The sequence below is a fragment of the Polypterus senegalus genome, chromosome 4 (assembly GCF_016835505.1).
Source record: "Polypterus senegalus isolate Bchr_013 chromosome 4, ASM1683550v1, whole genome shotgun sequence".
Taxonomy (NCBI): Eukaryota; Metazoa; Chordata; class Cladistia; order Polypteriformes; family Polypteridae; genus Polypterus; species Polypterus senegalus.
In genome coordinates, this window is record NC_053157.1 from 138,057,066 (window position 1) to 138,084,482 (window position 27,417).

At 37.5% G+C, this 27,417-nt stretch overlaps 1 protein-coding gene across 4 annotated transcripts in view; it reads left to right on the plus strand.

The window, feature by feature from the left end:
• Positions 1–27,417, plus strand: part of LOC120527669 (putative methyltransferase NSUN7) — a 252,158-nt gene that overhangs the window by 86,667 nt on the left and 138,074 nt on the right. For all 4 annotated transcript variants that reach the window (XM_039751333.1, XM_039751330.1, XM_039751332.1 and 1 more), the window contains 3 exons: positions 15,952–16,162; positions 18,212–18,355; positions 18,470–18,571. In XM_039751333.1, the coding sequence (XP_039607267.1) occupies positions 15,952–16,162; positions 18,212–18,355; positions 18,470–18,571 (457 nt within the window). The remainder of the gene's footprint in view (positions 1–15,951; positions 16,163–18,211; positions 18,356–18,469; positions 18,572–27,417) is intronic.

Below are 27,417 nucleotides of genomic sequence, written 5' to 3' on the forward strand. Positions count from 1 at the left end.
CACCCTGGCCATCAGACCTTACTCCTATTGTATGTTAATTAATATTGACTTATGTTTATTTTTTATTGTGTCTTCTATTTCTCTATTCATTTTGTAAAGCACTTTGAGCTACATTTTTTTGTATGAATATGTGCTATATAAATAAATGTTGATTGATTGATTGATTGAAAACATGAAATCTGTAGTCATCTTCATGGTTATATACAGACTACTTCCAAATATGCTACATATGGAGAAATAATTTTTTTCAGTTGTTGGTTAGCCTGCTGCTACCAGACATGCACTGTGCAGTTTGAATTATATAGTGCATGTGCAGTCTTTCTGTTCTTTTGGTGTTATTGTGGCTTGTCCTTTTTCAAATCAAAGCCACTCAGTTCTAAGCTTGAAGTGTTGCTATTTCTTTCTTTTTTTTTTTCCTTTTTTTAAGCATTTTTTTTTATCTTATTAAAATCAAATAATATTCCATACAAGCAAGTCAAGTTTAACAAAACTAGGTTTGAAGCAAATCAACCCAACCCATGAGAAAGAGCTAGGAGAGCCGAGTAAAACTTTAAACTAGTAAAAATAAGTAAATAGATAAGTTAATAAAAGAATAAAAATAAATAGAATAAAAAAGAGGGGAGAGAATCTGCTTACTCAGTTTAACTTAAAATCTATTATTATTATTATTATTATTATTATTATTATTATTCTAAAATGTTATTGATTAGATCCAGCCAGGTTTTGAAAAAGTTTTATAAAGATCCTCTAAGTGAGTTGATTTTTTTCCAATTTTAAATAGTATATATACAGTGTAAAACAGCTTCTAGTGTTTGTATTCAGTTAACACATTTGAATGCTAAAGTAAACTATGGATTTTAGCATTTTGTATCAGTTTACCCACTGACTTAAAAGAGGTGAGTTAGGATTCTTCCAGTTGAGCAAGATTAGTCTTCATGCCAATAGTGTAATAAAGGCAATTACAGTTTGTTGTCCTTCACTTTAAGTCCATCTGGAAGTACACCAAACACAGCTGTTAATGGATTAGGAGGGATTGTGACACCAAGGTTGTCTGAAAGGCCTTTAAATATTTTGGTCCAGAATGATGTTAATTTGGTGCAGGCCCAAAACATATGGCTGAAACTTGATTGTAACATTTGCAGGTTGGATCTTGCCCTGGAAAAATTTTGGACAATTTTAAACAAGACAGATGTATTTCATATATAATTTTAAATTGAATAATTGTATGCTTTGCGCATATGGAGCTCGGGTGAATTCTCTGCTTTGCTACCTTCCACGCCTTTTCTGAGATGTTGAGTGAGAGATCCTTTTTCCACTGTACTGTGGGATCTTTTTAAGGGAGGGATTGTAAAATATTTTTATATATTACGAAGATTCTGATCAATATTTTTCCAGAATAGGGGTTTGTGGGTGGTAAGGAAAATTGGTCAGGTTTTGTTTAACAAAGTCTCTGATTTGAAGGTAGTGAAAGAAATGTGCTGCTGGAAAGTTACATTTGGAGTGTAATTGTTCATAGGATGCAAAGACATCTCTAAGTGATTTAATCCCAAATTTTTTGCAGATACTAAAAACTGCATACATTTGAGAGGGTGGGTAAAAGTTGTTCTTGTGCAGAGGTGCCACAGATAAAAGCTTCTCTATCTTAAAATACTTCCTACATTGGTTCCATATTATGAGTGAGTGAAGCAAAATTGGGTTGTTAGTATATTGGCGATGACTTGTACTTATTGGGGTACAAAGCAAGAAATATAAAGAAGTGCATACATACTGTAGTGTTCATCTGTTTGTGTCAATGTCTAGTTTTTTTAGCTTGTATATTTGCCACCCAGTAATAAAACTGAAAGTTAGGTAGAGCCATGCCACCTTCAGTCTTATTTCTTTGTAGGGTCGCTGTAATAAGAATATAAGTTTAATGTCACTGTGCTCTGTACAAAAATTATTTTATAAATCCACTCACATTTATAGGCCAGGCCAAAGTTAGCACACAGGGTCTCTCAGCATTTAGAACTGCTTGGCAAGCATTTGAAGAGAGAAGGTACAACTACGAAAATGGGCATTGTACTATTTCTGTATGTTAGAGATGAAATCGAATCCTCTCCTTTCCTTGTTTGGAACCTAAGTAATGGCCTGCACATGGAGAAGACAGTATATAAAGACTTGGACAGCAGCCAAATACTTCAAAGTCGATGGACGGGTGGGTGATATCGTCATCCGTCCTGAAAAGCCTTCCAGCGCAGCGACGAAAAATGGGAGACTGTATAGATGAAGATCCCACCTTGGTATTTTCTTGCTATTATGGCTTCCCTTCTGTAAAGTAGCATAAATCATCAATAAAGAAAGCTAAGTTATTTTCTCTTATGTGATTTTTACTGCCGTATCACTATGGGAGAGGTATCGCCTTTTAATATCATATCTATATAGTTTTCGGTTACTTAAAACGCCGCAATTATAAAAGAACTTATTCCAACTAGGGAGCTATTGCCCCTAAAAGGAAACAGTCGCCCTTTGGATCTTCTTCTTCATCTTTCAGCTGCTCCTGTTAGGGGTTGCCACAGCGGATCATCTTCTTCCATATCTTTCTGTCCTCTGCATCTTGTTCTGTTACACCCATCACCTGCATATCCTCTCTCACCACATCCATAAACCTTCTTCTAGGTCTTCCTCTTTTCCTTTTCCCTGGCAGCTCTATCCTTAGAATCCTTCTCCCAATATACTCAGCATATCTCCTCTGCACATGTCCAAACCAATGCAATCTCGCCTCTCTGACTTTGTCTCCCAACCATCCAACTTGAGCTGACCCTCTAATGTATTCATTTCTAATCCTATCCATCCTCGTCACACCCAGTACAAATCTTAGCATCTTTAACTCTGCCACCTCCAGCTCTGTCTCCTGCTTTCTGGTCAGTGCCACCGTCTCCATCCCATATAACATAGCTGGTCTCACTACTGTCCTGTAGACCTTCCCTTTCACTCTTGCTGACACCTGTCTGTCACAAATTACTCCTGACACTCTTCTCCACCCATTCCACCCTGCCTGCACTCTCTTTTTCACCTCACTTCCACAATCCCCATTACTCTGTACTGTTGGTCCCAAGTATTTAAACTCATCCACCTTCGCCAACTCTACTCCCTGTATCCTCACCATTCCACTGACCTCCCTCTCATTTATACACATGTATTCTGTCTTGTTCCTACAGACCTTCATTCCTCTCCTATCTAGAGCATACAGTATCTCCACCTCTCCAGGGTCTCCTCAACCTGCTCCTTACTATGGCTACAGATCACAATGTCATCAGTAAACATTATAGTCCATGGAGACTCCTGTCTAATCTCGTCTGTCAACCTGTCCATCACCATTGCAAATAAGAAAGGGCTCAGAGCTGATCCCTGATGTAATCCCACCTCCAATTTGGATGCATCCATCACTCATACCGCAGACCTCACCACTGTCACACTTCCCTTGTACATATCCTATACAACTCTTATGTACTTCTCTGCCACTCCTGACTTCCTCATACAATACCACAGCTCCTCTCGAGGCACCCTGTCAAATGCTTTCTCCAGGTCCACAAAGACGCAATGCAACTTCTTCTGGCCTTCTCTAAACTTCTCCATCAACATCCTCAGTGCAAACATTGCATCTGTGGTGTTCTTTCTTGGCATGAAACCATAATGCTGCTCACTAATCATCACTTCTTAATCTAGCTTCCACTACTCTTTCCCATAACTTCATGCTGTTTTTAATTCCAAACAAATGAGGTTATGGTTGAATCTAATTTCTTAAAAAGTGATTTATTTATGTATATTGGAATGTTTTTTAATAGAAAAAGAAGCTTAGGAAGGATATTCATCTTAACAATATTAATTCTTCTAGCTAAAGTGAGATGAACGGTAGACCATCTATGCAAGTCTTGCTTAATTTTTTCCATACACATGGCAAAATATTGTTGATAAAGAGCTTTATGTTTACTTGTGATGTTTACCCCTAGGTATTTAAACTGATCTGCGATGATAAAAGGAAGATGTCCAATCTAATATTGTGTGTTTGAGAATTCACTGGAAAGAGCACACTTTTATTCAAATTAATTTTGACACCAGAAATCTTTTGACCTTCTGTTAGTGCTATTAGGACTGCAGGCACAGTATTTTGTGGATCTGATTTATACAGTACCATAGCATCTGCATATAGAGAAATGTTCTGTTCAAGCCCTTTTCTTATAATCCTCTTTATCTAAAAAGCAGTGGTGACAAGGGGCATCCTTGCCTATTACCACGTTCTAGTATGAAGTAGTCTGAATTAATGTTGTTAATACAAACTGAAGCTTCTGAACTGGTATACAGTAGTTTGATCCATGCACAAATATTCGGGCCAAACCCAAATTTCTCCAATGTAGTGTAAAGGTAGTTCCATTCAACCTTATCAAATGCTTTTTCTGCATCCAACGATAATAATATCTCTGGTGTGTTAAACTTTGTGGGTGAATATATTACACTAACAGACGTTGAAAATTGGAAGTTAAGTGTATGACCTTAATAAATCCAATTTGATCTTATAATATTACTAAAGGAAGTGCTTTCTCAATCCTTCTAGCTAGGACTTTGGACAGTATCCTAACATCATTATTCAGAAGTCAAATTGGCCTGTATAATGCACATTGTAATACGTTCTTATTTTGCTTAGGAAAGACAGTAATTAATGCTTGGCGAAACGTTTAAGGTAGAATTTTATTGTCTCTAGCTTCTCTGAATGTTGCTAATAAAAGGTGAGCTAGCTTAATTATAAAATTCAGCAGGGTAGCCATCCAAGCCTGCTGCTTTCCCACTCTGAAGTGAGTTTATAACATCTAGTAATTCTGATAGTGCCAGAGGTTTATCCAATTCCTCTATTCCATCTAGTTGTGGTATCTGTAATGAATCCAGAAATGTATTAGGTTGTGTATTGTCTTCTTCAAATATAAGGACTTATAGTAATCTCTAAATGTGTGCATTATATTTTTGTGGTCAATGATTTTGTCTCTGTCTGCGTTTGTGATTGCTGGGATGGCATTGTGGACTTCATGCTTGTGAATTTGTTGAGCTAAGATTTTATTAGCTTTCTCTCCAATGAATTGTTCTGTTTCTTTGGTTTTCAAGAGGTTGGGTTCTGAATGCAGAGCCTGTGTTTTCCTATGAAGTGCCTCATTTGGACAGCTGGCATGTTCTTGATCTGGTAATTTCACTGATTAGCTCTGATACCTTCTTGGTTTCCAATTTACTTCTTGGAAAAGATATATGATAATCTGTTCTCTTAAGAAAGCCTTTATAGTTTCCAAGAGTATTCCTCCAGAAACCTCTGAGGATGTATTTGTCTCTAAAAAAATTGATTTGCTTGGATATAAATTTTGTACTGTTCTCGTCTGCTAATAAAAGTGGATTAAGATGCCAGCTACAAGATGAGTATGTGGGGCATAATGATTTTAGCTCCATGATCAAAGGGATGTGGTTGGAGATAACAACAGCGTTGTACTTACAAGATTTAATCGTAGGCAAAAAATTGTTATCTACAAAGAAATCATCAATTCTTGAGTAGTAGTCATGCACTAGTGAGTAGAAGGAATATGCGCTTGAGTTTGGGTTTAGAAACCTCCAGGGGTTTGATAAATTGTGATCAGTTACAAACTGTGTAATTGTCTGCAGTGTTAGATGTCATCGCCCCTGTGTCAGAACAAATATCTAGGTCTGGATTTAAAACACAGTTAAAGTCCCCAGCCATTATAATTTTATGAGTGTTCACATTGAGAATGGATGCAAATATGCTTTGAATGAAGTCCCTATCATCCACATTGGGTACGTAGATATTTATTAAAATTACTTTATAGTTAAATAAATTACCCATGATGATCACATATTTCTCTTCAGGATCAGATACAACATCTGATACTACAAATGAGATTGTTTTATGTATAAGAATTCCCACACCTCTAATTTTCTTTGTAAAGCTGGAATGGAATATTTGGCCAGTCCAATTTCTGTGCAGCTGAAACTGATTTTTGCTTAGTAAGTGTTGCTATTTCAATTTAGGCATTTCCTGAGCAGCAGGACCCTTTGTTGTGCTTCAATATTTATCTCGGACCTCAGTCCAGTGTGGGACAGTCTGTCTTGAGGAGGCAGCACATGTGGAGCATTCAGCAATTCCCAAATAAATTTTAAGTTTGCCATTTGAAATTTATTTTCTATTTTTTAAAGATTGCTTTATCAGTGTAAATGAATTGTCACTGTTTTTGCTTGGAGGGGTGCCAGACTCCAAAAACAGAGTTTTCCTGTACAGCAGTGTACAGCAGAGCTAGAGGTACAATTCAGAAATGCTAACTTCAATAGCACTCTACAAGGATTAAACGATGCATACATTAATTAGAAATTTTAATACTCACTAAAATGGGACATTAACGATTTCCTATGAAGCATCCAGTGAAGAACCCTTCTGTGAGTACTTTTTGATGTACTGTATGTAGAAATAAAAATCTTACCTTAGGTGTGTTGTTAACAAAAGGTCACATTTCTTAAATGAGATATTATTACGAAATGGTTTGCATGCCATCAAATGGTGTTTGTTTACTTACAATTTGAATGCCTCATGTACCATCATGATTTATGCTTCCTATGTTTACCAATGTGTCCTTTATGAAAATTACCCCTGTGTAATTATAATTTGTGCAGGACCTACTTACTAATAATATCAGTCATTGTTAACAGCCTGATTAATACCAATATGTCAAACCTAAGACTGTGCTGTCATCTTTTATTTTACCTGCCAGTTCACATTGGTCCATCTGAAGCTTTGCACATCGCCATATGAATTGAACAAAAAAAAACTTATATTCAGGTGTATGTATGTTTTATACAATACATATTAATCACTTGATTTTTATAAAGCAAATTAATACTACAGAATCCATTCTGGCATTCTTCAAAATATTAGTGGGGTCAAGATACTACAGGTACAGCAGGCATTATAGGATGAGTACAGAAGCTGTGCATGCTTTCACAGATGGTAAAACACATGTTCATTTTTGCTTCTCCCACTATAATCTCCATTTTTATTGTCCTCAAGGGTCACATACAACATTTTAAATGTACTGAAAATGCATTTTCTGTTAGTTTTTATTACTTTATCTACATTTTTAAATAGTTTTAATTAATTAGATTACATTAAGCATTGTAGATCCATGCATAATTGTACTTCACCACATAAAAGCATATACTGTACACTCCATTTATATGTAATCCTTAAAATAAACAAAAAACATAATATGTTAGACTTTTTTCAATCCAGTTTGTTGAAATAAATTGTATCAATGTGTAAGTAGTGAATTCTTTACAGACCTACCATGCCATTTATTATAACAATTTAATAAAAAAGAATTTCTACTCAACTAAAGATTTTTTGCACCCACTTTTTGCATTAATACCCGACAGGTTTACAGGATGGGATACCAGCCCATCACACAGCACAATACACTTCTTTTCTTTCCCCTTTTATTTCTTTTCTTCTCTTTCTCTTTCACTCTGCCCCGGCAAGCATTGTCCTCCTTCTCCTGACTCTGGCTTCCAGTGTAGTGGCTGCTGGCTCCTTTTATAATGCACCCAGAAATGCTCCAGGTGCTTAATGACCTATTTCCGGCAGCACTTCCGGGTTTGGCGGAAGAGTTCCTTTGTAGGGCTTGGCAGCAGCTACTGCACCCCCTGGTGGTGCCCATGGATCCCAGCAGAGCTGTACCAAACTCCAACTCCCATGAAGCCCTGCGGGGGTCCTAGGCATTGCTTCAACCCAGAGGGACTGCCATCTAGAGCTCCGAGGGAGGTAACACTCTGGATAGGCTGGCTCCCCCGGTCCTCCCAGCGTGGAGGCGCCCCGGCCGTCTGCTACACAATGAAAGTTACACGTTAACGCTATTTATGTTTCCTGGATTTATTAAAAAACAAATGAAATATGCTTTAGTATGCTTTAGTTCTTGCTTGAATGCACCTCTCCCCTTCTTTGTGGGAAAAGTGGACTTTTTAATTATCACTGGACACTACGTAACAGACACCCAGTTAGAAAATAACAATAACTCAAGATACAAACACATAAGCTGCGTATAGGTTTACAACAATAAATTGGAACATAGCTGTCACTCCTGGTCAGACAAATGGAAGAAAAAAGAAAACATGAAGAAATTTGAGGAGAAAATCCTGAAACATATGTCTTTCTTCCATGCTGCTACTGAGTTTACCCCACAATATGGTAGCAAAAGTGCTGCACGTGGAGATCTAGCAGCCACTCCTTCTGCAGTATCAGATGAAGTGGAATGTGAAAATGATCGCACTGAAATTACCTGTAAAGCGACAGTGAAAAACCAGATGAAAATGTAGGTGAGCCTCTTCCACTCCAACACAACAACAAAGCCATTATGAATGACGACCCTGTTGTCTGGCCAAAATAAAGCTTGCTGTCCACTGGTGAGGATGGGGCCAGTTCAGGTGAAAAATAAACTTTATTCATTAAATAACAATGGGTCATCAATTTACTAACACTAATTATTACATTTAAATGAAAAATAGGGAAGGGATAAGTAGATCATGGAAAGGTTACAGTCAGAAAAATGACAGTGTGGTGCGCTTTTGCTGCTGTCTTTTTGGATGTGGTAGTAGTAATCATTTCAGTGGAGAGGCCTGCTGAGGCCAAAGCATGTAGAGTCAAGTTTTTGTCAGCTCTACTATCTCACACGCGCACACACATGCACACATACACTTACAGACAGTTTTAATGTAGTTTTCTGATCAACAGTTTTTTTTTTTTTTTGTATTTTCATAAAAATATTGTTTTGCTGTCAGGCTGTTCTCCTATTGATTATCTAAAGTGTTGTTTAGAACTTTTTTTTTATTTATATGCTAAATTTTATGGGTAGGAATAAGTGTGGTGGTGGACCCCCACTTTTCTCAGGGAGAGTCTTGGTGGCATCAGGTCAAGCAGGTCAGTCTAGACTTTCCAATCACTAGAAACAAATTTCAACTTCTCTTGGGAAATTCCCAGGCATTCCCAAGCCAGCCTAGAAATATAATTCCTCCAGCATGTCCTGGTTTTGCCGCAGGGTCTCAGCCCAGTTGGTTTTGCCCATCTCTATTGGTGGAGTCCCCCAGGGATATTATTACGACAAGCCCAAAACACCTTAACTGTATCCTCTTGTTCCAGAGGACCAGCAGCTCTACTCAGAGGCTCTCCTGAATCACTGAGCTTTTCATCCTATCAACCAAAGAGCAAATAATAAAACATATACTGCAGTTTATATTCACAATCTGGTGTGGAGAATGGCCAGCCGTTTATCCCGGCCAATACCCCCAAGCTGCCAGGTGGAGTCCTCCTTGCAGCATGGAGGTCCCCAGAAGACCAGCAGGGCATCATGGACAATGAAGTTTTTATGCACAGCCCTGGTGGATGCCATGGGGACCACTACGGGACTTTGCAGGGAGGAGTAATGGATATTTTCCCCACGCCCCGGAAGCACACGTGAACAAGAGGAATGACGTGCTTCTGGGGTAAAGAAAAGAACTTGTACCTGACCCGGAAGTGATTGAGAGCCAAATGGACTGGGGATTAGGAACACTTCCGGGTCAGGAGATATAAAAAGACTGTGGGAGCTCCCAGACAGGGAGCTGAGTTGGGAGGCAGGGTGGCTAAGCATCTGGGAATTATTGTATTGTTTATTGAGAATTGTGGAGAGGAGCGTGCTTTGTGCACATTATTATTATAATAAATAATAATTGGAATTTTTATCTGGTGTCTGACGTGTGGTCTGAGGGTACAAGGGTGCGAGGAAACCCTTAATCTGTCACACTGGTCATTATCCACAGCTCATGGCCATAGATGAGGACAGTAATGTAGGATTGGCTGGTAAACCAAGAGTTTTATCATTAGACTCCTTTCTTGCTTCACCACCTTGGACCGGTGCAGTGCCCATAGGACAGCTGTGGCTGCTACTATATGTTTGTTGAGCTCACATTCTCTTTTACAATCACTTGTGAACAAGATCCTGATACATGAAGTCCTCCACTAAGGGCAGTTGTCCCCCTCCTCATCTAGAGAGAGCAATCCGCTCTTTTCCAAGGAAGAACCATGATCTTAGATGTGGAGGTGCTGATCCACATCACAGCTGTTTCACACTATGCAGCAAATTGCTCGAGTGCATGCTGATGGTCACAGTCAGTTGAAGCAAAGAGGACAACATCATCCACATAAATGAAAAATGCTTCCCCAGCCCCCCTAACTGGACGCCCTCACATCCTTGATTTCCTGTCCATGAAAACCATCAAAAGGAGTGGTGACAAGACCAAGTCTTGACAGAATCCCACACCCACAGTGAACAATTTAAACCAAAGACATTGACACCCATAGTGAATGATTAAACCAAATGCCAAGTATTTGGACATAGCTCTCATAGCATTCATACAGGGAATGAATAACACGCAAGAGAAGTCTTATTACCCCATATTTCTGCAGTACCTCCCACAACATATGTTGAGAGACTGGGTTATCATACTGCTATGCACCCTCAAGCAACTGCATCATGGAGAAAATCTAGTCTAATGTTCCACAGCCAGTATGGAGTTCAGATTGTTTCTCCTGTATCTTTGGCTCAATCACTAGACAAGAGTCTTCCCTCCAGTATTCTTGCATGTGCCTTACCTGAGAGACTGAGGAGTGTGAGCCCTCTATATTTGGAACACACCCTCTGGTCAACCTTCTTAAATATGTGAACACTACACCAGTCTTCCATTCCAGGGGTGATTTACCCACCTTTCATGTGACATTAAATACCTGTGCTAACTATCCTATCCCAACAATGCAAACAAGGTAGGCAGTGTGGTGCAGTGGTTAAGGCTTTGGATTTCAATCCCTGAGGTTGTGGGTTCAAATCCTGCCAATTGCACTGTGTGACTTTAGCAAGTCACTTCATCTGTTTGTGCTCCAAGTAGAAAAAGAAAATGTAACCAATTGTATCTCAAATATTGTAAGTCGCTTTGGATAAATAAATAAATGTAAATGTAAACAATGCCCCGCACTTTAAACATCTCATTGGCTATAGTAATGGCAGACCCCCCCAACTGGACTTGTCCAATATTGCCTTCTAGCAGGAGGGCATGTCCACCTGGTTGAGAAGATCCTTGAAGTGTTCCTTCCACCACTCGTCAATTTCCCCAGAAGACATCATCTGTATATCCCAGGTTAACATCATCTGAGTAAGGTCATACCTTCCCCTACTGAGGCGTCGAACAGTTTGCCAGAAGAGTCTCAAGGCTACCAAATTGCAGCTTATGATCTTGCTGTCAATCTACAGGGTGTAATATAAAGTTGAAATGGAATAGATTTAGATATTTTCTAAAATACAAGACTACAGTTTTTCAATCCGGTTAAAATAATTTGTATTCTGCATTATAGTGTATGCACACCAAGAAATATTTTTCTAAGAAGAAAAAATTGCTAAGTGTACTAAATGTTACAATGTTATTTGGAGCCGACTCATTTTGAAATATACCCCTTATTAGTCATTAGTCCTTGTGCACTATTAGTCATCAGCCACAATGGTGTTTGACTTGTCATTTAAAATGAAGTGAATTATAACTGGGGAAGCATCAGCAAAAGCTCCCTGAGATAAGTATAAGATGTTTGATTCTGTGTATTATCAAAAGATAACCCTGCCTATTTTTCGCAATGATTATTGATGAATTTGATGTACTTTTTTAGTACTGACTTCATCTAGCATTGAAATATGTATGTGTTTTCCACCATCATCTTTTTATGTATACAGCATTAATCTGCTCCTGAGTGGAGTGCCGACTTCATTTTTTAATTCTTGCAGCTTACAGTAGCTGATCTTATTGATGATCAGGAAATTGAATTCATATGAAGTCAAAAGACAAGTTTGTTGTAGTAATTGTTATTCTGTGAAATTATGTAATTGAGTGGTTACCTTAACAAAGCAAAGTATAATTAAAAATTACACAAAATATAAAGCATTAAGCAATCATACTGATGTGTAAAACATGTTAGTTAATGTGGAGGTGGCCCCCTCATCAGACTCTGTTTATGCTATGCTTAAACATTCTCTTATCCTTCATTTCTATTGCTAGCTTTTTTAAGGTGACAGAATGGTTTTGAATCATTTGAGTCCGCTTATTTCTCAATTTCCTGTTATTATTTTTGTCTTTTTTCCGAAGTAACATTTTCATATTTAGTGTAGGATTGATCCTGGAGACAATATAATTGCCCTTGGGCTGGCATGGAGCCATGAAAAGAATAATGAGAGAAAATCTTTCATTAATAAGAATCCTCGTTGTTAGGTTCTGGTGGATTAGGCCAATTTGATCATAAATAAATGGAAGGATGGAAAGCGTTACTTGTTAAAATATCAAATGTTTTTCTGGCCAGTAGTCAGTTCTGTAAATTCAGAATATGATGAGGATAGCAACTTAGACAATATAGAGCGTTATCAATTTTAATTCAGCTTTGAATATTTTTTAACTACCTAATTTTATGTAATGTGCTAATAACAAATTTACATGGTTAAGTTTCTGGTAGATTTTTTGTTTTTTTTTATGTTCCAATCACGAGCAACATTCTCCATATCTGTTCAGCATCATGAATGAATGTTTGTGCCCAAATGGTTTAAATAAACATGACACTTTAGTAAATGTATTTAGATAGACAGATAGACAGACAGATAGATGGATACTTTATTAATCCCAAGGGGAAATTCACATACTCCAGCAGCAGTATACTGATACAAAAAACAATATTAAATTAAAGAGTAATAAAATAAAATGCATGTAGAAGCAGACAATAACTTTGAGTAATGTTAGCATTTACTCCCCCGGGTGGAATTGAAGAGTCGCATAGTGTGGGGGAAGAACGATCTCCTCAGTCTGTCAGTGGAGCAAGACAGTGACAAAAGTCTGTCACTGAAGCTACTCCTCTGTCTGAAAATGACACTGCTCAGTGGATGCAGTGGATTCTTCATGATTGACAGGAGTTTGCTTACTGCCCATCGCTCTGCTACAGATGTTAAACTGCCCAACTTTACTCCTACAATAGAGCCTGCCTTCTTAACAAGTTTGTCCAGGCGTGAGGCGTCCTTCATCTTTATGCTGCCTCCCCAGCACACCACCGCGTAGAAGAGGGCACTCGCCACAACTATCTGGTAGAACATCTGCAGCATCTTATAGTCGGCTCTGTCCTTTCTTACAGAAAGCATCAATATTGGTAGTCCAGTCCAATTTGTCATCCAGCTGCACCCCCAGGTATTTATAGATCTGTACCCTCTGCACACAGTCTCCTCTGATGATCACGGGGTCCATGAGGGGCCTGGGCCTCCTAAAATCCACCACCAGTTCCTTGGTCTTGCTGGTGTTCAAGTGTAAGTGGTTTGGGGCGCACCATTTAACAAAGTCTTTGATTAGCTTCCTGTACTCCTCCTCCTGCCCACTCCTGATGGAGCCCACAATAGCAGTGTCATCTGCGAACTTTTGAACGTGGCAGGACTCCGAGTCGTATTGGAAGTCTGATGTATATAGGCTGAACAGGACCGGAGAAAGTACAGTCCCCTGCGGCACTTCTGTGTTGCTGACCACAATGTCAGACCTGCAGTTCCCAAGACGCACATATTAAGGTCTGTCTGTAAGATAGTCCACGATCAATGCCACCAGGTATGAGTCCCCATCTCCCATCTCAGTCAGCTTGTCCCTAAGGAGCAGAGGTTGGATGGTGTTGAAGGCACTAGAGAAGTCCAAAAATATAATTCTTACAGCACCACTGCCTCTGTCCAAGTGGGAGAGGGATCGGTGTAGCATATAGATGATGGCATCCTCCGCTCAGGTGGTGAAGCAGCAGCCGCTTCATGGTCTTCATTATTTTCTGTAATGTATACAAAATTCAGATTATTACATATGAATAGATAGCTGTAGAATTCACAGAGTAATATAACTAACAAAAACAAATTGTGTTCAAGCCAACCAGGTACTTTATGATAACAAAAAGTGCTTGTCTGCCAAATAAATAACATTCAACGTTTTGAAGAAATCATTTAATGAAATTATTTACCTTTATTTATTTACTTACTTCCTAAAGCCTAAAGTAGTGTGCAGAGGTCATACTCAAAAATCTGCGTAATGCCATGAAAAGTGCCTGCTGACACTTTTGTATGCAAGCAATGGTATGTGCATTCTTGCTCCGATGTAGAAGGGAGCTGAGTTTACCTCTGTTACAGCGCTTCTATGTGAAAACAGCAGTATCAGATGCGGGAGTGGGGTGTGTTTGGGCTCGTGAACGCGGCTGAGATAATAAAACTTACTAAAAAAAAAAAAAAGAAAAACCAAAGCTAACCTTTACAAGTATCATAAATTACACCTGCTGTTACAGACTGAAATCAAATGTACTGTATGTTTTTATTCTAAAATAGTAAGACTAAGAGCAGTTTACTTCTCAAAACAGAGTGGTGCAGGATCGAACTCGAGACCTTTTGATTCCCAGTCTGCAGCTGATTCTATTACACCACAGAGGCAGTCTTAATAAACAAGTGTTAATGTCGCATGTTAAGTATTTCTTTGATACTTCAGGCTTCATACATTATATAGCTTATGCCTACATTTTGTCATCTACTAGAAGAATATAAAAAACGTTTCTGTTTTAACAATGTGTTTACACAGATTACTGTAGAAACGGAACAGACATGAAATGTGTGTGTTCCAAACAACGATCTATTATTTCCACTCTAAAACTCCACTTCACTACCAGAAAATCAATCAAGGCACGAGCTGAGAGAAGTTTGTGCACGTTCTGAGTCGGTGGGGGGATGGAATAGCCGGCTGCTTGCAGCTTGTGTTTATCAGCACATTTAGATGACAAAAGACGCTGGTGGAGAGCAGTGAGCGATTTTAAGAAGCGATTTAAGGTGGGATGGATTTACGAGTTTTTTCATAGGCTGTAGTAATTCTAGTGTTAAGAGAAGGTATATGACAAATTTAAAAACAATCATCATACAATCATACATCAACAACAATGATTACATAGAGACTGACATCTGTGATAGTCTCAAAAAGCACAAATCTGCTGCAGAACGTAAAATGACTGGCTACACTGGTCAACAAACATGTTTTTTAGGTCTACAGAAAGCTTGTATCTGTTCACCTCAGTCCATGAAACTGAAAAAGAGAGCAGGCAACTGCAGTTATTTTTTGAGTCATAATGTTTAGTGTTACTTTTCTTCCTAAGCTATTGTGAAGTATTTGATTCAAAGTTTAAAATCAACAGTTTGCTCATTTACTAAGCATACATTGCTACAACATGAGTTAGACGCGTTTTACAAAATGTTTGCAAGATGGATACTGTGGATGGCTAGAAGGGACCTTTTTTCAGATTTATGGGCATAAATTATGTGTGTTTCTGCGATCTTAGCACTACACACTTGCATTTCTTAATGTTCATCTAATGGCCCTTGTTTAAGTTAAAAAAGAAAACTAAACTGAAATTATTCTCTCAAAAAATATTATAAACTATAATAATCTTTAATAGAAAACATCAGACAAGTGAAAACAGAATAGAAATAAAAACTAATTAAAAATTAAAATAATCTAAGTATGGAATACAAATCAATAAGAAATATTTTTTTCTTCATTATATTGTGCTAATAAGAATAAACAGTTAAGATACAATGGCAAATTTTAAATGATAATGTTATAATAAGAGCATATTTCTTGGAGGAACCCTTAAATTTGAATAAAACAGCAATATGCATCTATTGGCAGGGCTTTCTACACTGCAAGAAAAGGGAAAAATGAGAATGTGAGCTGCTTTGGTTTAAAGTTATTGTTTCAATAAAATAATATTTACCATAGAAACTCTCCTACACAGTATTAAAATGTAATTTTCCGTATTTTCAGGATAAATCTCGTAGTTTGGCTGTACATGCTGTGAAGGCCTTGGTGAACACAGATGATGATATCCTCATCGTGAATGCAGCGTCGGGTTTGACAGTCACTCACCTGTCTGCAGTGCTTACTCTTGGAACGGGCAAAATATTTGCATGTGGTGTAAAATCAGAATTGGATCAGGAGCAACTACAAAATCTGTTCATGCAACTGGAGTGTAAAAGTAAGTTCCATTTGTATATCTATCAGAACATTAAAATCAACCAATTTTTGTAGATGTTTTAATGAACATCTTCATTTACTTGTAGCATTTCAGTTTGGATGGTGTAATATACAGTAGTTGTTTACTATATATGCAAGTGGGAAGCAGTTGGGGAGTCCATCAGTTTCATTATTTTGTTAACAGGAAGCTAGCTATAGACACAAAAAACACAAACATACATATAGACACATTTCTTATTCAATACGTCCTGTTAGTATAACAATATACATCTTCAGTGGTGCTTTTTGAGGTATTTTACCTTCACTAGGTAACCTCTCAAATGAATACCAAACTCATTAGAACTATCTTTACTATTATCTTGATTTAAAAGAAAATTATTGTGATTTTGTTTGTATTGTTATTTGTACTTTTTTCTAATATCAAGTTAATTTGTTGGTAACATTATAAAGCATTGCCACTGTAGAACTGGGTGGTATTATGGAATGGGTCACTACAATTACAATTACAACTTGTTTTTTGTATAGTGCTCTTCAGGTGTAGGTGCAGAGTGCTGTGAAAAGTATAGATTATACTGATTAATAAATACAGAACCGATACATATGCAAATGCAGATTTATTGAAACACTCAAAGAACAAGGCAGAAACTGAAACGTTAATAGAAGCCAACAATTTCTGTCCATTAATTTATGAACTATGGGCAATTTTCAATGGAGGAGATTTAAATTGTAAAAAAGAAAGTCAAAAACAAAGTCACAGTCCTGGAGACATCGGCCAACTGGCCACTACCCACTCCTGAGTTTTCTATAGCAAAGTTCGTACTGGCTGACCTTCCTGATGAGAGAATCTTTCCATCTGATGATTCCAACACTCCTTTATCTGAGATTTTTCCATGTGCAAGAGAGCAACCTGGCAGTAGAGCAGTAGCATCAAGTGCCATATCCATACTGAGAAAAGAAACAGAATAGCGGTTTAAAAATATTGTACTACTTATATTAATGTAAAAATGGCTAATCAACTGAAATGCAGTATTTCACAGCTAATCAGCAGCTCTAGTCAGGGTATACTAAACTAAAGTAGTGAGTCTTCAGCAGGGATTTAAAAGCCGAGACTGAAGGGGTACCTGTTATACTGTATTATCAGGCAGATCATTCTACAGCTTCAGGGCCCTGTGACTAAAAGCTAGAACTGTTATTTTATTAATCCTTTGAATCTTAAGTAGGTTGGCATCTTGAAATTTCAAAGTGTGCTCTGGTTTGTCACTGTTGGGCATATCTTTTCTGTGTATTTAATGTCGCAAGGTTTCGACTACCATCTTTCCCTAAAGTGATCTATTCCTTATGTCTAACAAATAACACTTTACTAGCATAACAGCTAGTTTATCAGGCATTCTCTTGTCAGTGTTTTGATTTTGCTTTTCCGTTTTTTTGAGTCTTGTTTTGTCGTTAAGTACAAAACTATTTGTCCTTTTTAATTTAGTGGTAGTCTTGTTATTTTATGTACAAATCTTCCCTGCCCAGACTACTCCCATGTTTCTCATCTAAAGTAACCTCTGCTTTATTTATTTTGTGGAATGATTTAATCATTCAAAAACACTTCCATTTCCCCCTTTTTTAATCAAGCTTTTTTTTCTGAGCTGCTGCTCCATTGTTTCTTTGCCATTTCTTTTTGATGGCATCCAAGCTGCCTCACTTAAGATCAGTGACATTAGAACTGACTATCCATTTGTTTTCAGAATTTAGCATTTTACACATTTATTGTAGTCATGATTATGTAAAACATGATGTTATTTTTATGTTCTGTCTGTTCTTCATATCAACCCTGATGAAGACGAAGTGGATAGATGGTTGCATTTTTCTGAAGTGATGAATTTGCAGTCATGTATACAGTTCTGATTTTTAATTGTGTTTGTCAGTTCTAAAGATTTATGAAATCCACAAAAAATGTGTGTTCATTCAAGTGCCTTGCTATAGCACTATAGACTACTTCAAATTTATAGTAAGGATTGTAGCTTTGTAAAGGCATCTGTATCTTTCTCATTTTTTACTACAGATATAAAAATGCTGCCAGAGAATTTCAAAGATATTGAACCAACAGACTCAAGGCTACAGAAGGTTAAAATTATTTTGCTTTTGCCTCAGTGCTCAGAATCTGGAGTTAGCAACCCAGTTGAGTTTATCCTAAATGAAAAAGGAGGTAAGGCGATTAAATTGTTGTGAAGCCTGTTAGTGCTGAAGGCTACACTTGTACATTATTTGTTTTATTTGTAACGACAGGTTTACATTGACATCTTGTGATTTATTTCATTAGATCCTGGACTTCTCCAAGACCTTTCCCAAGGATCAATATCAGAAGATAAAATGAATGTCCTTGTTGAGAGCCAAACACAGGATCTGACACATGCACTAAAATGTAAGTCTGCTGCGGTGACTGAAATGTAGCAGAGGGAATCATTATAGCACATACTTGCTGGGGTGTTGTTTGAGATTATAATTGCTTTTCTCTAGAGTAAAATATAAGTTTTATTATGTTAGTTTTTTTCTTTTTTCCTTCATGTTTAGCACAAATTGAAAAAAATATCAGCTTGTAAAATACAATATGAAATGGTTTAAATCAAGCTTCCTTACTAATAATGTTTTTTTATTGTTTTTAAACTAGAATTCTTGCATAAGTAATAGTATTCTGTATATACTGGAAAGGCCTGCAATATAAACATTCTCGCTTTGTTTTGTTTAAACAAGCAATTCAATGCAAACTACTACAACAACATAGTGGTCAGTAAACAAAACATGAACAATAGCAGTTAGTTATGAAAATATGACTAAGAACAAGTGATTATCTACTAAAAATGCACATATTTATTTATCATCAGTACTGAGAATCAAAACAGCAGAGTTTTGTTTTGCATACAGTTTCACGATATTGACACCTGCATTTGCTTGGCATGTGATTTTAGTGAAATTCACTAAAAAGCGATTGTTTAAAAGCCTTGTTCATACTTTTGAATTTTCCTGTCTTTTCTGCATCTGCATAGCACAGGTAATCTTCTGCACATCAGTAAAATGAATTAAGTTTTTGATTGTCATTTACATCATCGCAGTGTATTTTTTTAATTGATTTTAATTAGAAGCAGATAACATTTCATACAATCAAACTTAACAAAGCAAAGCAAAGTTAAACCCCAACCCAAGTGAAAGAGAGGAGAGACAACAACCAAAGCTGCTCTATAAAAGCAACAAGAAAGGAAAAGTATAATTTTCCCCGAAATGGAAGCTGATTATAATATGTAATTGATTAGATCTGGCCATATTTTTAAAAGCGTATTGAACAAATCCTATAAGTGAAAATTTGATTTTTTCCTTTATCAAATAGTATAGAACATCAGTTACCCACTGAATTAAAAGTGTTTCTTCCAGTTGAGTAAGATAAGTCTACGTGCTAGCTGTGAGGTAAAGGCAATTACAGTCAGTTTTGTCATTCACCACTTTAAGCCCATCTGGGAGTACATCAATATGATATGTTGCATATTTTGTCATGAATTTTGTCACAGGAAAACTCCATCCTTACTGTTACCTAACAAGCACCCTTACCTGTTTTATTTTTTAATTCCTGCTATTTAGGACATACACATTCCACTCACAGTGCAGGAATGTACTCAATATAGTTTCTGTTAGGATTGCTATTACCAAGATTTACATCTTAATTGGCAAAACTGTCATCATACTACAAGAACAACTACTATATATGTTTCTCAGCTCAATGAAATGTCCACACATGTCAGGAAATGAGTCTGGTGTTTTTTCCTTTCTTTTCTGCTAAAGATAATAATTTCAATACTAAATGACAGACACATTTTGAAATTAGTGAAGGAAATGCAAAAACATTTTTTCAGGTGTCAGGTCAAGTTGGGGAGCATGCACTGATACAGTGCGATGGCGCACCCACCACACGACGAAAACAACTCGGATCCCAGTTGGCAACTCCCCAGGCAGACCCTCCAGTCCCACCCTCCGGAAATTACCCCCTATCTGCCTGGTCCAGCCACTCGGGTCCCCAACAATGAGGATCCTACGAGCTGGATCACCCCTGGGGAAATGTGCCACATGGCCATAGTGCCATAAATGACGCTGCTTCACAATACAGGTAATGTGCCTCATTCGGTACTTCAAGAGCAACCGCTCACTCGACATAAAGTCAAACCAATGTTACCCAAGAGACACAGTACCAAAGGAGTCCAGTCTTCATCTCAGGTCACTGGATAGCGTCCATGTCTCGCAACCGTATAGCAAGATAGGAAGCACCAGGACTCTAAAGACTTGGACCTTCGTCCTTTTGCTTAGATACTGGGAGTGCCACACACCCCTTTCCAGTGACCTCATGACCCCCAATGCTCTCCCAATCCGTCTACTGACTTCATAGGAAGAGTCATCAAAGACATGCCAAGGTAAGTAAACCTCTCGACAAGGTCAGCACTCTCTCCGCAAACAGACACAATGCTTATGGCTGTACCCAAGGGGTCATTAAAGGCCTGGATCTTGGTTTTTATCCAGGACACTCGCAAGCCCAGACACAGACTCCTCACTCAGTCTCTCAAGCCCCCCGATCAGAGCCTCCATTAAATCCGTGAAGATCACAGCATCATCAGCAAAGTCAAGATCCATGAATCTTCCTTCACTAACTGATGCCCCACAGCTGCTGGATCCCATGACCTGGCCCAACACCCAGTCCATTCAAGCATTGAACAGAGTAGGAGCAACTTGGGAAAAACAGAGGTTCTGCCTCCACTCTGCACAGCACTCACAGTACCAATGTAAAGGCAACTCAGCCCTCCCACATCACATTAGGATCGGCAGTTGCACCTAAATCTGCAAGTTCCTCACACAAACCAATAGAAACAGACTGGTCAAGTCCAGGCTCATTTTCCTAGTAGGCGTTAACCTACTGGACCTAAGCTGGATCCTAAGAGTAGCAACAACAAGTCTGTGGTCAGAATTCACAAACTTGCAGTTTTGCAAGAGCCTCCAGCATCTGCCCATGAGGTTGTGATCGATCTCCTTCACCGCACCACCAGTATTAGAGTACCAAGTCCAACAGTGCGGCTCAGGAACCAGGATCCAGCGATTCGTAGCCCCTGACCTTTTGCAAAGTCAAGGAACATGGAGCCACTATCACCACAGTCACCAGGCCCATGGGGACCAAGACAATCCTCATAGCCAGCCCTGTCAATGCCAGTGGATGTGTTGAAGTCACTCATGACCAGAGGAGTGTCACTCCATGGGCACCCATCAACCACCGAGCAAAGTTGCAAATAAAATGTCTCCCTCGCCGAGAGCATACACTGAGACAACAGACAATGCACCTGTAATCTGAGTCTCATAATATACTCGTTGAAAGGAGTGACATCGGACACCATTGGAAGAAGCCAATCCACAATAGCAACAGCTACTCCCCGAGTATGACAGCCAGAGATCTGTCCAGTCCCTGGTCTATGCACCTCAGAGAGTGCCACCACTGAAATGCAGAGTTTGCGCAACTCCTCCGACAGCAGAGGAAGATGATCATCTTGCCAGAGAGACAAGACGTTCCATGCGCCTACCCGTATGGGTCACCTCAAATTGGGACCCGAGTGCTGCCGTGCATTGGGTGACGCACCAGTCCCAATCCCTAACAGACCTGACCCCATTGGCTCTCCAACAGTTTCAACTCTTCAGGGGATGTGGCTCCCGAAGACTTTCCCCCACCCCCTTCATTATATGAGCAGCCTTCCTATGGGCGGCTGCAGCCGAGCTTCTACCGCAGAGAGCAAAAAGGAGTCCTTTTTGTCATCTCGGAGCTGTGTGATTTTTTATGGTGGCTGGAGTGCCAATCCTGCCACCAACCCCCATTATTTCCCTGCAAGTTGGAAAGTGTTTCTAGTGTGAATGATCCAAATTTTGTTAGTCACAAAACACCATTTGTTTCACAGAATTTTTTGCAAAATATTTCCCATTAACCTAAAACTGCATTCACTCCCCTTTTATATATAGTAGCAGGCTTTCAAATTTAGTATGTTCATGGACTTTTTTTTTTTTTTTAAGTTTGAAAGTCACTGTTCATCTGACCATGAACACATTTTTTTCATATTAATAACTTTTGTCTCTATCTTACTAAAGAGAAAGGCACTTAACAATGATTGCTTTAAATGTGAAAGAAATTAAATTTGAAAGAAAGGTTTTATTTAATTATACCAGTTCTGTAACCTGAGTAGTGTTACCGTGACAACAGAAGTATTGTATATAGTGTTTTTGTAAGTCACAGTATAATTTCAGAACTTATGTTGTATAGCAGAGTCACAGACATGGAAAAATGGCCATACCCTAACTGCAACCAGCAGCCTGTGACCTATACAGCCCACAAAATAAAGAAATGACTTAAAAAGTTCACAAATATTAAGAAAGTCCAAAAATATATCAAAACATTTCACAAGTGAGAGAGAAATTCTGGCTTTAAAACAAGAATATTAACAAATGAAGATATTTACTAACAAGAGATACCAAAACATAACAAAGTACTCAAAACAGCCAAAAATACAAAAGGATTTTCCTAAAATGCAATCCAATGTGAACAAGTGCCAAACAGCAACACAAGAAACAAAGCAATTATCCAATAACCAGAAATAAATCAAAGATGGATAATAATCACGCAACCTCTAAACAAATTCAGTGCTCCACTGCTGGGTTTCTATTTCTCAACTGAATACTAAGCCAAATAGAGAACTTAGCAGCAGTGATGTCAGGGTGCCTTACCTCTTGGAGCTTTTTAAGCCTTTGCAGAAAATGTCACTGAATAATCCTGCCTACAATCATAGTAAAACATGACAAAAAATCAACCTTTTTTAATTTTAGTTGTTAATATTGACCCCCATACAGCAAGCATCAGAGCCTCTTGATGAGTGTTGTTTTATGCTAGTTATGTTATAAGAACATCTTTCTGAAATAAAATGAACTGATTATTGAATTTCCTTTGTTATTTTTTACACGATACAATATTTGCCAGGTCACTTTAATCATTAACATTTTGTGTGTTGCAATCTTCACCATTTGAGAATAAAATGCTTGCACAGGTAAAGGTCAAAACCTGTCGGCACATGTAATCATTACTTCAATTTTGTATAACAGAATAGGTTGTTTATCAGATTTGACCTATTTGCCAGTTTAAAGAAGCACTAAAATGAGAGCGGACACTTTCCCTGTAATTGTCTTTCTAGAGGCTATCACATTATTTTCATTTTCACTTCCATTTACTCTGTTGTTTTGATTGAGTGGATTTGTATTCCTGCTTTTAACATGTAACATTAAAGAAAAGGTAGTGGGCTTGACTTCTGAAAGCTTAGATAACTGTCACACTAAATGTCATGTAGTAATGTTTTTCAAAGTTCTGCACATCCTGACATTCAGAATTTAATAAGTAATCAGTGCCTAAAACAGGGTGTAGCAATGGCTTTTTTGTGTACTATCTATATAAATGTTTTCATCCATCCATCTATTATCCAACCCGCTATATCCTAACTACAGGGTCACGGGGGTCTGCTGGAGCCAATCCCAGCCAATACAGGGCAGAAGGCAGGAAACAAACCCCGGGCAGGGAGCCAGCCCACCGCAGGGCACACACATCCACAATTTAGAATCGCCAATGCACCTAACCTGCATGTCTTTGGACAGTGGGAGGAAACCAGAGTACCCAGAGGAAACCCACGCAAACTCCATGCAGGGAGAACCCGGGAAGCAAACCCGGATCTTCTAACTGCGAGGCGGCAGCGCTACCCACTGTGCCACAGTGCTGCCCCTAAATGTTTCCAACAAAAAATGAAATAATAATAATAAGATAAACCATAACACTCTAGAGAAACAAACATACTATTGAAAATGTTATATGCTATATTGTAAACTAGCTGGCATACCCAGCGTTGCCCGGGAGGAAAATAAAGTGTTTTTTTTTAATTGCTTGAGAAAAATATAATTAAAAAAACACAACTTTAAAAATAAAAAATAAATTAAAAAACAATGAAGACTCACTAATGTGCTTGTCTTGCGGTCTTATATTTATGTTATCATCCAGTTGCTCGGAACCGGCCAACTCTGTTTAATTTCAAAAGCAACAGGGGCACGGTTGCTCTCAAACATAAAGAATGCTAGCAGTCGCCTCCAGTTCGCCCTCTGGTGGTCATTCAGAGTGCCAACTGAATGATAATATGCATACAAGACCACAAGATCACCCCCCACCCTACCCAGAAGGGGGTGATTTAGGGTTGATTTCACCCTATAGTATTTTTAGTCAACCAATGAGAAAAGTGTACCAAGTTTCATGAAAATCCAGCCATTCGGAAGTGATGCTGGAACATACATACATACACACACACACATATATTGACATATATATATATATATATATATATATATATATATATATATATATATAGATAAGAATGTTATAAACTGTATTCTTCAACAAAACGATAGGAAACAAGTCAGTCAATTAATGTGTTAAAAATTTCTGGGATTAAATGATTTAATGCAATCCCTAAATTCATTAATTTAATCTGGATAAATCTGACCTCGCTTCATGTGTGTGTGTGATTAATGAAGCGTCAGCAAAAGAATCCAAGTCTGTTAATAGTAGTAGCAGGTCACTGGTGCTTGATTGTTTCATGTGTTGTTTCTTGATAATATTCATCCACACACACGCTAGTAGAGTTGCCACTTGTTACGTATATTACGAGATATTATGAGACTAAGTGACATCATTATAATTTCTACATTCACACATTGAAAAAAAACATTGCATGGTATAGTGGAATGTCCAAAACAAGACAATACACACACTATAAATATTACTATGGTGATTTCTGCTAGTCCAATGCTGCCCATTAAACAGACTGTAAGGCAGGGGAGTAGGGGACAGAATGACAGTGGATCAGCTCACTCCCTCAGGCACATCTGACCAGAAGCAGCACGGTGCAGGCGTTTCACATGTCCAAGCAGCTAAACAGCAGAAATTCCTTATCCCTTACTCAGACTTCCTCAAAGCAGACATGATATGTTATTTATTTAATTGCATGTTACCTATTGTAGCTGACATTATACCCTACATTAGCCTATATTTTACTGTAACCAATAAAACTTGGTAATAATCAGTGCAAATTGATCATGCTGAAATTTGCAACCATTTTGATTAAGGCTAAGAAAGTTGGATTTATTTGGCAATTCATGAATGATACATTCTCTGACAATGTGAAATTTGAAACTTCTTAATAAATATTCCTACCTTGTATAATCCATAACTATTTTACATATTTAAAAGATTTTTTTCAATCTTTCTTGTTTTATGTTATTATCTTTCTTGATCTGGAATGGATGTTGCAATATGCTATTTTCTCTTTGTTCAACGAAATAGATTTATTATGATTACAAGTATATCTCTACAAGTAGAAAAACAATGCAAAGGAAAAGTACAATTGGTAACACATTGCATTTTATAATAAGTAATTGTATAACATATTTAGTTCTTTGTAAGTAATGAGTAAGGTAAATAAGTTAAATTCAAAAGTAACATTTCCCCACATTGGTCTCCTGTGAACATTTATTTTCTGTATCTGGATATCATCCCTTCAACAACCAGTGCAAATAAAGTTTTATACTTTAGCAACTGGCTGATAAAATAGTCTGAAAATCAATATTATCTTTCTTCACGTCATTTTAAAGGTAGTATTATTGACAGAACCAATCAAAGTGCTACACTACTGTGCATTGTGATATGGATTAAAATCTAAAAAATGTACATTACTTTGAGCTGTTGACTAGTACATGTTTCGCTGTTTATTCATTTGTTTCTGTTACAAAAAACTGTTCAATAAACTAACTGAAATAATTTATTATCTATAGGCAAGTTATTATTAAAACTATTTTGCATTAAAATAATTACAGTTATTTCTGCCTTATAGAAACATTAATATGCTTGAAAGAAATACAATACGGTGTGATTAATATGCAGGTAATTTCAATAAATTATTTTAATTGTGCTATTAATTGTGATTTTTTTTTTAATTGAACAGTAGCCCTAATTGAAACTACTATTTTTCTTCTTTCACTTTAATCACTATACGATAATAGAAAAAGCTGCCATGTTTATATATACAAATCTACATCCTCATTTAAGGCCACATTTCTAAGTCACTTTTCACTTTGGTCACTGAGAGGTGGGCTCCGTACATAGAATACAAGATGAGACCATTCAGTCCATCAAGCATGCTTTAGTAGTTATTAGCTACATTGCCCTCATATTTAATATCAATGTTTTTGTTCTTCAGCTACATACTTTATTAGTTTGTTCCTCATTCCCATAAATCTTTGTATGACAGTTTACATCCGGATTTCTGTCCTGATTGCACTTATGACTTCACTTCTAACTATGTCCTTGAGTGCATGATTCACAATGGGTGAATTTTATCAATGCCTTTGACAATTTTGAAAAGCTGGATTTGCTCCCCACTATAACTTCTTGTTTCCTGAGAAATGAGTTTCAATTTCTTTAGCCTGTAGAAGGCGGTAATTCCCATTTGTTCACATTTAATGTTATAATGTCTATTGATTTATATTCAACACTTTTTTACATTATGTTGCATTTTATTCACCATTTTATTCTTTCCTCGCAATGCCTAATTAATAGAAAAGCCATGCCGAATCATCCATCTTAGAATTATGAGTTTTATGTACCAACATGTAGTGAATTACACTTGTTAAAACTGTGTTTTCCCAGTATCTGCTCAATCTACGACTTTTGAAATTACAGTATTTGTATTGCTTCTTCTATATTTTCTACTTTAATGTCCTTCACTTTATTTAGAACATCACATGAAAAATACAACTTATCAATAGCAATGATTGGGTATGCATTAACCCACCATTTTTCAAATTTTTGCCCCAAACTTTGAATGGCCTTACATCTCTATAGGTAATATGGAGAATTATACATTTCCACACCACACCACTTAAGATAAAGTTAAGGAAAGCTGCATTCATGTAATGTTCATGAAAACAACAATGAAATGTGAACTGTGCACAGAAGGTACACCATCAGAACATGCAGCCTTGATTGAAAGGGTGCGAATTACCTCTACCAGTACACAGCAATGCTGTTACAATCGGAAACCTTTGGAAGAATGTTTCTTGTAGTCTGATCTGCTAAAAAAAGGTATTAATTAGAAATATTGCTGGTATATC